This window comes from Tyto alba, unplaced genomic scaffold, assembly GCF_018691265.1.
Source record: "Tyto alba isolate M040663 unplaced genomic scaffold, T.alba_DEE_v4.0 Super-Scaffold_21, whole genome shotgun sequence".
Lineage (NCBI taxonomy): Eukaryota > Metazoa > Chordata > Aves > Strigiformes > Tytonidae > Tyto > Tyto alba.
Window position 1 is genome coordinate 5,661,648 of NW_024881295.1, and position 13,618 is coordinate 5,675,265.

General features: G+C 40.1%; 1 protein-coding gene across 2 annotated transcripts in view; it reads left to right on the forward strand.

The window, feature by feature from the left end:
• The window catches only part of LOC104367934 (zinc finger CCCH-type antiviral protein 1), a 28,989-nt gene extending 15,805 nt beyond the window's left edge, over positions 1-13,184 (forward strand). For both annotated transcript variants that reach the window (XM_042795465.1, XM_042795464.1), the window contains exons 8-14: positions 216-381; positions 2,699-2,819; positions 3,362-3,458; positions 3,902-3,980; positions 8,560-8,690; positions 10,454-10,605; positions 11,205-13,184. In XM_042795465.1, the coding sequence (XP_042651399.1) occupies positions 216-381; positions 2,699-2,819; positions 3,362-3,458; positions 3,902-3,980; positions 8,560-8,690; positions 10,454-10,605; positions 11,205-11,488 (1,030 nt within the window). In that variant the 3' untranslated portion in view covers positions 11,489-13,184. The remainder of the gene's footprint in view (positions 1-215; positions 382-2,698; positions 2,820-3,361; positions 3,459-3,901; positions 3,981-8,559; positions 8,691-10,453; positions 10,606-11,204) is intronic.
• Positions 13,185-13,618: the final 434 nt, after the last annotated feature.

Consider the following 13,618-nt stretch of genomic DNA (forward strand, 5'->3'; position numbering starts at 1 on the left):
GATGTCATTCTGCACCTCACAGGCCACAGTTTGCTTCTGAAGATTGGAAATAGTTTTCAGAGCTGCCATGCATGCTGTGGGAAAGACTCTTATCTAAGGCCTAATTAAGTTCAGGCAGTCACATTGTATTAAATAAAATTGCACCAGCTTAAACTGGGGATTAGAGGATAAAATACATACTGTTAACTATAGTAAACCTGCACTTGTCCTTACAGGATAGCAGATAAGAGCATTGATTTCCAAAGAATGACCTGCTGTTCTTCTTCACTTCGACGCCTCTCTACACCATCATCAGTCTCAAAACCCTCATTTGTATTGACCACGCAGTGGATTTGGTATTGGAAGAATGACCAAGGCCAGTGGATTGAGTATGGAGAAAAGGTGAGTCCTGTGCTTTGAATAACTTCTAAAGAAATGTGTGGAGCCCTTTCTCCACCAGTCCCCTTTACTCAGTAAGGTTAATTAAGTAAGTACCTGTGGTTGAATTTTACAGTGTCAAGTAAGGCAGTGAAACTACAGATGTTCATAACAGATGTGTTAAAATGATGACAGGCTGGAGGGAACATGCCTTATCTCCTTGGAGTGAGGTTCCTTATGAACAGTTGTCTTTGTGTCTGAATGATTGGTTACAACTACTGTCCTGACAAAGACTTTGTTGGCAGTTGCAGGAAAGCAAAATTCCTTTTTTTTGGCTTGTGTAATCATACCAGTTTTGATGATGCATGCTAGCTTCTCTAGCCGGATTTCCTTTTGGAGGAGTCCCTGGCTTCTATGCAGATTTAACAGGCACACACTGTTCCTGAAATATATTGCCTTTTAAATTATTCAGGAAGTAGTCTTGTCTTTCCTCTAAGCATTGTCCTGCTTCCTTGGACACGCAAGGATTGCTATCCCCTCTCAGATCAAATGTTACCTTTTTCCTTGGATGGCCAAATCTTCTTTGAGAGAGTCATCTATCTGAAAAATGCAGGAAAATAAATAAATAAGGAACCCCTCCCTCCCCCAAGGCAGATGACTTTTCCCCGTCTGGTTTACAGTATAGCTGCACAAATGGCAGAAGACAAAGGTGATGCAGGGATGTGAAAAACTACACAGGGAAAGATGATGGATATAGTGGCTCTGGCAGGGGTGGGCCTTGATTTCAGCAGTCAGCTTAAATGGAAGGCGTCTCTATCAGTATACCCTCATATTTTACATTGTTTTGTACATTAGAGAATTATACTTTCATCATGGTTTAAACCTGGTGCCACAGAGTAGATTTAGAATCTGCGGACTGTATCAGTTCGTTGCAGGGGAGATTTTAGATCATTTAAAGAACCACTGCCAAAGGTAGCAGCAAAAGTAGTTTGGATATAATAATAATAATTCAAAGTTACCAATACAAAATCTTAGTATACAAGGTTATGCGTGATACCGGTCACTTACCAAGGATTTGCAGTTGGTAAGGGGTCTTTCAGCCTCAGGTAGTACCCTTGAGAGGTGTCTCAGCTCAAGAGAAGATCACTGCTGTGCAGCCCACTCCTTAGCAGGGAAACCTCAAAAAAAGCTTGCGCAGGCTGTCAGATTTATGGAATAAAGTGCTTGGCTCGTAGTCAAATTACATGTGATGGAAAAGGTAAGCATGAGACTCCTTGTACCCACAACTTTCTTTGTTGTTGACAAATTAGTCTTGGAAGAACCACCAGCTATTCATGTGTTAATCGCATGATCAGTGTTCCAGATTCCAAGCTTATATTGCATCAATGCTCACATGTCACCCTGTTCCTGTGTGGGTTTTCAGAGAACAGGTTGGAACTAGAGAAGTTCACGGCCCAGACATGGCCTTACTTCCTTTGGAGCCTGAACCAAACTGCTATCTAATTTGGTCAAGGAGTTGAGTGCATCCATCACACCTGGCTGGCAGCTAAGCCCCACACAGCCACTCGCTCACTCCCCCCTCCGTGGGATGGGGAGAGAATCAGAAGGTTAAAAGTGAGAAGACTTGTGGGTTGAGATAAAGATAGCTTCATCAGTAGAGCAAAAGCTGCACACACCAGCAAAGCAAAGCCAGGAATTAATTCACCACTCCTGATGGGCAGGCAGGTGCTCAGCCATCTCCAGGGCAGCCGGGATCCATCATGTGTGACGGTGACTTGGGAACACAAACGTCATCACTCTGAACGTGTCCCCCTTCCTCCTTCTTCCTCCAGCTTTTATTGGTGAGCATGACATGATATGGTGGGGGATGTCCCTGTGACCAGTTGGGGTCAGCTGTCCCAGCTGTGCCCCCTCCCAACTGCTTGTGCACCCCCAGCCTGCTCGCTGGCAGGGTGCTGTGAGGAGCAGAAAAGGCCTTGGCTCGCTCTGTAAGCACTGCTCAGCAATAACAAAAACATCTCTATTATCAAAACTGGTTTCAGCACAAGTCCAAAACACAGCACCACACAAGCTACTATGAAGAAATTTAACTCTATCAAAAACAGTACAACTTGTTACAGAAATTTAAATGGGATACATTGTTACTAATTATGTATTTGTGTGTATGTTATGAGTGTTTGGTAATCGCACTTTAGGCCATGATAGTTCTGGGTAGATTCTTCTTCAGCCTACTCTTTGCCTCTTTCCCTCCACACAAACTAGTTATCCAGGGTTTAGTCCTGACTGTGTTTACTGATTATTCTTCTCTCTCCATTTTTTTTTTCTTTTTTCCCCTTCAAAGGGAGAAGGGGATAGTGTGAACTCACCATCTTCTACTGTTATTGAGAATTTGTATCTAGCAGATCCAGATACCACCATATCTTTCCCGGCTGGCTTGTATTATTACGAGCTCAATTTTAAAGGTACCAATTTTAAAGGTTCTTATTTACAGCTATGCAGTGCTTTACAAAGACTAACTTGCAAGCTATCTCAGCTTTTAGAAGCTATGACTTCTTTTACTAACACTACCAGATTTATTCACTGGAAGGGGAAGTGAGGTAGTGATGGCCCCGAGGAAATTCCTTACAAAAGTAACCTTCCCCCTTATTCTTTGCCACTATCCTGACTCACACTGGACCAGAAATAAAAAGATTTGTAGTCTTCACATGAAGTCGTAGTAAAGCTTAAGTAAAGTGAATTAGCCCTGTGGATGGTAAAAATGAAAAATCAAGCATCTTCCTGTGCTGCTGGAGCAACATTTAAAGAGCACAAATGACTTAAGGGAGCAAGCAAGATAGGCACAGGTGCAGGAAGGAAAAGCAGCTTACATAGGCTTTGTGCAACTATTCTTCAGCAGATAGAATTGACAATTAATAATCATTTTCATTAATGAATGACTGTCATTAATTAATGACTCCACCTTGTAGATGTATTCATGACTTTTTCCTTCTCTTTTCTCCTCAAGAAATGATCCAGACAAACATCTCTTTTAAAACTCGAAGACAGGTCTGCAGGCGGCCAAAGTTTGTGTCTTCTGAAGATGTGCAGAAGATAAAGAAGGGGTAAATGATGTTCTTTAAGTTGTTGTTTTTTCATATTTCAGAAGTAATTACAAGGCAAAATGGCTGCCAGTACTGACAGTAATTGTTCAAACAACTCAGCTGTTACTAGGAGAAAACATATCCATTTGACTGAACAGAAACTGTATCACAAACCGCCGGCTTGGTGCATCAGCTGGTTTCTGGGGTACATCTTACTCCAGGTACCACATCCACAGGACTGGTGACGTATAGCTGTTTCTTAAAAAAGCAAGTGAAAGAAGACTGTGACAATTGAATGGCAGCATACAAAGCACAGCTCAGACTGAGATTGTTTCCCAGTTTCTTTGTGCTTTATTTTGTTTATTTTTAAATGTAAGAATGGGCCAAAGGGAATGCTGCCAATTTGAATGTTCAGAGCAGTACTAGAATTACTAACATCTTGTTTTCTGTCTGTTTGCAAACAGCCAGAGGGATTCTTCTATTCCAAATCAAGCCTGTCCTAACCACTGGGATCAATCGGCGCTGCCTGACTTAGGATACAAGGTATCTTTTTTTCTTTTTTTTTTTTTTTTTTTAATTCTCCTTTTGTAATTCTGATGGAAAGGCATGAGTCAAAGGAGGATGCTGCTTAAGTAAAGTAATTGTGACTGGGTAGATGCTAAAAAGGGACAGAATTGATTTCGTGGGTGGATGGGCTAAAGATCTACGGGATCTCCCAAGAGGTCCTGAAAAAGGTGCCAAATTCCCATAAACTTCATCTGCATTTTAGTCACCTATCTACATGGAAAACCAGAACTCACCAAATCCAAGACAAAAAGATTCACCGTTAAAAATTTTAAAATGGCTTTAGTAACTTAGTGGGCCAGTTAACCAAGGGACTTCATAGAAGTGTGTATTTCTTCACTAGAAGCTGGGCTGAGACCAAACCCTTTCTGTGTAGGCCATTAAAAAGCCATCCAATAATAACACCGTCATGGCTGCTGATGCATAAAGTTTGGACTGGAGGTCTGGGAAAAGAAATCTCTTTATGCTCTTTCAAGTCACCCAGTACTGTCACATACCTTAGATCTGAGCACAGACCATGGCCTCAAGGAATGGCAGAAATAGAGTTAAAGCCAATCGTATCAAAAAACATTTGCAGTGATCTCTTCAACAAAACAAACCAAACCACCATCAGCCCAAAGTCTATGTTCTTATTTGGTCTACCAAGACCAAAAATGTGCAGGTGTTTTTTAACTTGCTAGGTCTGATGGCATGAAGAAGCAGTCCTTCTGGAAGAGCAACACAGACTGGGGAAGTACTACAGTATGCTAGAAAGAAGGCTTTTTGGTGTTCTGCTTGTCCTTTTTCATAGTTGTTTTGACCCTCCTTAAGGAATAGCACATGATGTGGAGCAGGAGAGGTTTTCCTTGTTGACTGTGTCACAGAATCCTGTATGATGCTAATCAAGTTGTATTGGCTAGGAACAGGACAGAAGTGATACCGTATTTCCAGACTGGGAATTCTTTCTGGCCGGTTTCAGTTGACAGAGAGCTCCATTGCTATTCTCACTCTTTGTATTTTATTTTCCCTAGTGTAGTTACATTGGCAGTGGCATGAGAACCAAAAATATCATGTGTCTTTGCTTCTGTGGGCTGGTTTCTGTTATTCTGCTCTGTGCTGAATGTTTTCTTTCACCATGACTACCCTCTTGTGTTGGAGATTATGCCTTAGTCAATGTAACACTGCTATCCGGCCATGTGTGTATATAACAAATTCATCTAAATACAATTCTGATGAAAAATCAGTGGGTAAACTTTAAGTCAACTGCTCTGTACATTAGATCACTTCAAACAGCTGTTTTTCACAACTACCAAAAAACCCAAAGTTTTTCAAGATTGTACAAATGTCAGGTATCCAGCACCTGCTGAATGAACTAATACCAAGCTGTGTGGGAATCTGGCAGCCAGATCTTTTGAAGATTTGGGCCTGTGATATTTTGAGCTCTGTCAAAATAATAAAGGTTGTAGCTGATCAGCTCTTCCCTTGGTTTATCAGCAGCTTAACTGATTAACACAAGCTTAAATTTTTCAAAAGAATGCCAGGAAGACAGGTAGCTCAGTTCTTTTTAGGTCTCTGAGTTGTATGTACTTAACTGCTTCCCTTATTTACTCTGAAAACTTCAGTCTGAATTTTAGTTGTGTCCATTTGTTGGGGTGTTTCTGGAGTCACTGAGGTGAGTGTGTGAGAGGCTTTGGAATGCGATGTGCAGCTCTGTGGTACCATTGGTGGTACCTGTGGGGATGCGTGAAATAGAAGGATCATCTTGTTCCCCAGAGCTCAGTTTGCTTGCCAAGTTGGCCCCTAAGAAAACCATCCCTTAACTTGTAATCTGCGTGTCTTTCATAGGAAAGGAAAAGTTAATTTTGTACCTAAAAAGTGACAAAGCCCACAGCACCTGTTGGTGCTAAAAGTGAAAGCCTGGGCTAGGTTAAATATTTCTGTGGGACTTTAAGATTGTTTTTTTGCAGTAGGTAATATTGGGACTGGCTGGGATTCTGGATGCATGTGGTGACCATTGTAAGATCTGACAGTTACAACTTGATGAATTCCCTTCTCTTCAGACATTGACAGAATAACCCTGGCAATATTTGCTTCGCTGGAAGTGATCAATTGTAAAAAGGAACTCCTATATTGATAGGGAAAAAGTAATCTTTGCTTAAAAAGAGCAGCTCTGTTTTGGTAGTGTAGCTTATTTTTTGAGTGTTGCAGTGTCTTAACCTGTAAGTTGTTTAGAATCATAGTTCTATAAAAGGTAGAGTGTATGAAATGCACGATGGAAATTGGTAACACCAATAGGAAAGTTAGTGTGAATTTCTTCTGTCTTTCTTTGACAGACAAAGTGGAATTAGCAGTTGGTAAACCTTTTAAAGGCATAAAAAATAATTGATATTGTCTTGGAACTTCATGCTGGGTTTTAAATTGTATCTTTAATAAACAACGGATGAATGCCTGTAATGAATGTGTGGGTTTATGTCAGAGGATTAGTCTTTGTGTGGCTGCAGTGCTGCTGAATCCTGACACGCATGCCAAGGACTGCTGTGCTATAACAGGGATGGGAGCTCATGCAACCTGAAGAGTCTCTCTGTGTACTTTATAGACACTCATTCTAGTTGGGTCACTGTCACTAATACACACTATGCTGCTTCCAAGACCCAAGTTAACCAGAGATCAAGGTTTGATATCACAAAGTACTGTCCTTGTGCATTCATACGCTAATGGGAATTACTGTCAGGGCAGTGATTCTTTCTCTGCCTCGGAAACTCCACTCCTTGATAGTGGGTCAGCAAATGCTTACGCTTTCCAGGAATTTCCTTTTTAGGTCTGCAGATGGAAGGAGATAAAGAAGTTTTGTTGTTATGAAGTATCAACCTGCAATAGAAATGTGATGTTCCCCTTTATTAGCAAGAGGAGCGTCCTTAGGGAAATAAAGACAACCCCACCAAGTTTTCCTGCAAAAGAGAACTGTCCTTTGAGGCCATTGTATGATAAAATAACTGAAGTACCTTTCTTACAGGATTAGGCCTTGTACCACGTGGCTGACCCTCTGTTTTACCCAGAAAAGCTACAGTTCCTCAGTAAAAGATGCAACAAAGCAAAAGGATATTTGTAGTCTAAATACGAATTGTTTATGTATAAGTAAAATACATAGTACTGAAATACAGTGACATAACTTTTGTCTTGTAGGGGATGGTGAGCAACTTGAGCTGAGCTGTCACAGAGCATGCAGATAATAAATGCTCACCCATCCAAATTGTTTTATGTGTTATAAAGAAGCTTTGGAAAAATACTCTTGTATTAAGACATGGGAAATTTAATTCAACCTTGTAAAAACTGTTTAATAAATAATTTGTTGCTTATTAAAGAATTAAAGAATATTTAAGAAATAATTCTTCCTTGTGTATCTGACTATTCTTAATCCTTAGAAGACTTTCCTATGATAGGCCTCTTCGTTAGTAAGTACTTAATGCACAAGCTGGACATGGTGTCCAGAGAAACACTTCTTTATGCAGCTGTGAAATATTAGTCCTATTTTATCTCTTCTCTGAACTCAGCCTTCTAGAATGTGGAGCTTTTGCCTGACAGGTTAAGATGTTGATTTCATATTACCTCCTAGGATGACTGCAGCTTTCCTGCTTAAAACATAACTTTGATATGTGGGATATTGGGCATTTCACTTCAAGTCATCTTGAGTTCCCACTTGGCTGAGGCAGTGGTAAAGTGGAAAGTATCACCAGGTGACATCAGTCTGCCAGCATTATGCATTTTCAGTCAAGTTTATGGAAGATAAGTGTTTATTCGGGAAGACTGAAGACACAGATGACTTTGGAGAAAAAATGTAAACTTTATACATGATGTAAGCAAGCAGAAGAGCTTAAATCATGTTTTAATTATATCTTGCATTAACTTTTCATTAGGAAAAAATATGCATTTCTTGATGGATTTTTAAACGTAAAAAGTATGGATAGACTTTGTTTCCATTAGGAAAGGAGGAGGTGTATTTTCTTAAGCAGGTATTTAGTGTAACATTCCTATTAGAATCTGAATTGTTCTCATGTTTAGAAATGCAGCTTTTTTTCTTCAGTGTATATTTAAGCGCAACTTTCCAAGTTTTAACTTTGAAAAGTTAAGGAGCTGTGATGCTGAAAGGTTGTATGTATTTTGTTTGTTTCATCTTTAATAGCTGAAGCTCCCTTAAATGTCTGGTTACAAATGATACTGTTACCTATTTAATCTGGAATAATCAGTCAAGTTTTCTTTTTGAAATTTCTGTTTCGTTGAGATTTAAAGTTACAAGTGTCAACTCTTATTGGAGATGATAAACATTTAATTGATCTTTTTGCCTTCAGCATCCTTCCTGAAGAGAGGTGAGGTGTCCTTGCAAAGCAGGAGTGACATACTGATTTACATATTAAGTGTCTGTCCTAATTATTCACATAGTCATGATCTAAAGCATTAAATTAACCTTTGTAAGTATAATTTGGGGTCCCTTCTGAAAGTGTATCTGCTGTCATTAGGCTTCTGCATGTTACTAGCTAACTGAAGCCTCATGTCATCTTTTGCTTTGGTTTATATTTTATAGGCAGTGGAGGTCAGTAGTACAACCTCTGAATACAACAGAATAAAGCATCTGTTTCATCAGACTATGAAAAACTACAAGATCCTTAAAATACAGAGGATTCAGAATCCATCCCTCTGGAAAGTGTTTCAGTGGTTAGTATTTGTTTCCTCATCCTTATGCGGAGGGAGTCTCCAAGAGCTGGTGTCCTGTATCTACTTCCTAGGAAAGAAAAGACATTAACTCCTGTGCTTTAACATGACTGGTATTTCCTCCTTAGGGCCAGTTTCAGGAGTGAAATTGAGTGTCTGAGGCCCTCCAGAGAATGCCATGCTCCTGGGGGGAGGTTCCCTTTGCATGGATCCCTGGAAGATTAGGGAAGGAGTATGGACAGAACGACATGAACGATGCAAAACCGGGATGTGGAGTAGTGTATTGTCTCAGGGGTTGCACTGTAACTGCCTGCTGCACATGTGATCCTTCTGTTACAGATGTTTTTCCATCAGAGTATATGAAATAATTGCTAGAGAAGTGGGCAAGGGTAAAAGGGTACTTGGGTCTGTTTTTTCCAGACAGATTTATTTAAGGCTTTCTCAAGAGTTTGAGTACCCTTGCTGAATGAAGTCAGTATTCACTGAGGAAGAATCCTTGTGCTTTCACTTAATCACTTCTGAGATCCAGAGCTCCTTTCTGGTTTTCAGCGCCTGCATCAGTGATGCTGAACTCCAGGTACTTCTGCCAAGCTCGATACCTACAGATTTGAGCTGGTGCTAGTGACAATAAACAGCCATGTTCAAGTTAATTTGGTAGCAGATTAAGCTGTTGCATAGAACAGTTGTCTAGCTTAAAACAAAAGCACAGATACTTAACAGAAGTATTCAAGGACGGTATGGAATGGTAACGGAGAAGAAAAATACTGCTCAAATAAGTACTTTCACCTGCAAAGTGACTGAACCCAGGAAGTTACCAGCTAATAATTTCATGGAGCTTTTTCATCTAGCAAATCTTTAAGGCACTTCAAAACATGTAATACTGCATACTTTTTATCCTCCTCCAATGAGATAATGAGGCTGACCAGGCAGAGTTTAACATCGCCAGGTTCTCAATGAATGAATTTCAGTCCATTGCTCTTAACTTTTCATTTACATAAGTTACAAGTTGGAAGGATCCTGCCCTCTCCCTGGCTCTGTTTATTTTGTAGCTGATCACTCCCAGAAGAATATTACTGTTTTGTCAGCTTCAATAGCTTCTGAAAACCTGTGGGATGTCTGGATGCTGTGAAAAAGCGAGGGGAGATACTACTTGAGCCTTCTGTTGTGATTCCTCTTTTGGTACTGGTCATGGCTCAGTCTGACTCGGGCCTAAATCAGTAAGGTCTTCAGTGGTGCAAGAAGGTTCAGTTTCTCTCCTCCTGGCTCTGTCGTCTCACATGCCCCGATCTCGCTGCGGGGCAGGAGCTCAGGGTGTTTGGTGGTTTGAGTTCACTCAGGGAATGAAGAACAAGCTGCCTCAAGCTTTTACCCACCGCTGGAGCGCGGGGGCTCTGTGGTTAGTACTGCCTCTGCCCCACAGAGTTTGGGAGTGGGAAGGGACAAGAGACACTAAAGCAGAACTAGTAGGACCCTAGAAAGGAGCAAAAGGTTGGTACAGCAGGGACTGTAATAGTGTCACTGTTTACTTAAATTCACTGAAGAAAGCCAGAATTACCTAGAATTGCTGGGCAATAGTATCAGTATATTGCTCATCTTGTAATTGTCCATCATACTGCTAGTCTGTCTCATCTTCCAAGCTGAGAGGAGAAAGCAGACTGGAAATCTCATCCAACTGATGCTTACATGTATACTATATAATTTTTTTAAAAAAATATTTCTCCCTTTTCTTCCGTGGCTCACACTCCTCCCCTGCATTTCTCCGTTAGGCAAAAGGAGCAGATGAAAAGGGAAAATGGAGGGAAGGAAGTAAATGAAAAGCTCCTGTTCCATGGAACCAAGACGTCCTTTGTGGAAGCCATCTGTGTTCACAACTTTGACTGGAGAATTTGTGGAAGCAATGGAACTAACTATGGAAAGGGTACGTAGGAAGTGATTCCATGTTAGACGTCTGCTTAGACTCCCCTGATACTAGAGCAATCCAAGTTTTGAAGTCTTTAACTATAGGGGGTGGAGAAAAGAGGTCTGAATTGGTATTATGATCTTCCTTCCCTCTGGAGAGGGCAAGGACTTGCTTTAACGAGGGGTAAGTCTTTTCACAAGGCGTTAAGAGAATGAATGTAGGGATTTGAAAAGCCTCTGCTGCTGTAGGTGGGATCTTCTGAAGGTTCAAGGTCATAATTTGAACTTGTGAGAGAAATGGCTACTAGTCTTCATGGCAGGGAGCAAGAAGAGTGTGCATTCCCTCAGTGTGATTGTGGAAGGTCCTCATGTTTTCTTGTCCATCCTTCTCATCATATTGCACATACCTGTAGTGTTTTTTAAAAGTTGTTCCTAAAATAGCAAATCCTGAATGGAAATTCTGTGGTGAAATCCCTGCTCTTGTAAAAATTTCTATGATATTATGTAAACTGACTAAGAGAAGACCTGAAAGTTGGGTCAAATACCTCCTGAAAAGCTCCGTTTTCACTGTCACTTTATACGTATTCCTTATAACCATGTTTTCATATCATTTTCTAGGAAGCTACTTTGCTAGAGATGCTTCCTACTCCCATAGATACTGTCAGCCTGCGGTGAAAACAAACATCATGTTTGTGGCTCGTGTATTGGTTGGAGAGTATGTGAAAGGCTGCACAACCTACGTTCGTCCCCCAGCAAAGTCTATTGATGGGCTTCGGTTTTATGACAGCTGTGTGGACAACGAGTTAAATCCCTCCATTTTTGTTGTCTTTGAAAAATACCAGATATACCCAGAGTATAAAATAGAGTATAAAGAGGAAGAAGAAAAATGTCTTGTATCTTAGAGGAATCAGAGCTGTCTGTATTCCTCATCTTGTTTTCCGTATTGCAGGTATTCTCATACTTAGTGACTTCGTTCTTCTTAATACAATCATTTGGAATGTTAATCCAAAGAATTCCTGTATTGAGGAGGGTTTGCAAAACAGATGTTGTACTTGTTGAGACTAGTTGCCTTGTCTTCTCCTCTTCTTCTCTTAAATGAAGCGTAGACATTTAGATAACCGTAGCAGAAAAAATCAGAATCATGGGATGGGAAATCGAATGTTATGACTTCTGTGGACAAATAATTATAAATGCATTTCCTTAGAAATACAGTTGAGAAGATTTCTCTTTGCAAACTGTTCAGTTAAGAGATAAATTAACAGTACAGTAGTTTTTAAGCAAACTTTGAGGTTTTTAGTAGTCAAAGATTCTTTTTAGTGCAGAATACGGCTGTTACTGATCCTCTCATCTACCACAATTCTAAACAAGTCAGCGTATGTAAGAATGACTTGACTTAGTTTTCGAAGTGCAGCTTGTTAATGCTGATACTAATTTCAAGTTTAAAATGGTAAAATGAGGAAATGAAAAGCTTATTTTAAATCGGTTGTAAGTTCTCGAGTGGAGAAGTTTCATCTGTACAATGGCAGGTACCGTTTGGATCAGAAAACTGTTGGATCGAATTCTTTTTGCAGATCTGCAGTAACTTGCTGCATGACCTCTACGAAATAGAGCTCAAGTGAACTGTGAAAGTCACAACCTATGAATAAGCAGGTACTAAAATTTGGCAGTTTGGCTGCAACTAATGGCCGTAAGTATTTACAGGCTGTGTCACAAGTGAATGTGGCCACGTATTTTCTCAATGTGAACATTTGCTTAGCAAATGCTAAGGGACAGAAGAAACATCTCTAGAAGCATTGATATTTTCTGTCCTACTTTTATACGTTAATTTTCGTTCTTCCAGAAATATGACATGACTGGAAGAGATCAGTTATGTTCTCTCGAGGCCAGTGGTAGAACTGCTGTCCTAAGACACTTTGTAAACGTGTTTTGTTGCCCACATTGCCTTGGGCAACTCACTGAGAACTCACAAATGTAGTTCCTCTTCGTGTTTTGAGGTCGCTGTGCGTGATCCTGGATACTGCTTCCCTGGGTCAGTTTTTTGATACACTTGCCTTGTCTTTGTCAGTGATGTACAACCCTACTAACAGTGGTTAAGCCCTTTTTTTTTAGTGAGTTCCATGCTTTTTATTGTCCCAAAAAGAAAATACAGAAACTTAAGAGTTCCTATTTCTAATGAATTTTAGTATGGAATTTGTAAGTTAATCGAACAGAAGACCCTCTGTACAAAGATGTCTTACTCAGGCAGTCTAGTTGTTGAGGGAAACTGTTGCTGAGGACAGAGGAGCAGTAATTTTTGCTTTCAGATAAGCTTTACAGTAACACAAATAGCCTCCCAGTTATTTTTATTGCCGATACTAACCTGTGAACCACATGTACTACTCGAAGTTTGCAAGTTACCAAGAGGACGAGGAAAATATATAAAAACTAGGACATCTTATTAAAATTACTGTCTTAGAATTAAATGAAAACATGCATCAGTAATGCATTAAAAGGGGACCATTTTATCACTTCTTAAGATCTCGCTCACTTTTGTTTGCCTGTAGAGTTCCTGAATCATTGACTTTTACCATATTTACAAATAAAATATGTTTTCACTCACTTTTTGCTTACTAGTGTGTAGTTTCTCTCCATACGTAAACTCACGGCACAACTAAACAGACCTGGTGAAATAGACACTTAATACATGTGCTCAGTGTCTTCCCTCCATCTGTGTTTCTGAACCGGGGAACTGCACGGATGTCGTTTCGCATTTTAGCGCAGACGCTTAGCTAAGTGTGAAGGCTAGAATACAGTCTGATTCATGGAGAATATTAAGTGAACTTCCTGACTAAGATACCCTTAATATGAAATGCTGTGGTAGTTTGGATGGATTCCATGTAATTAAACAGCTGCTCTGAGCAATTGTCAGAGTCCTAAAAAAAGGGGAAGGAGTAAGGTGAAGTAGTAGCAGAACTACTGGTTTTAATATGTAGAAGTATTCAGGTATTGACTTGTCCTAAGGATGTATTGTTTTTAATACCTAGATAAGTAAC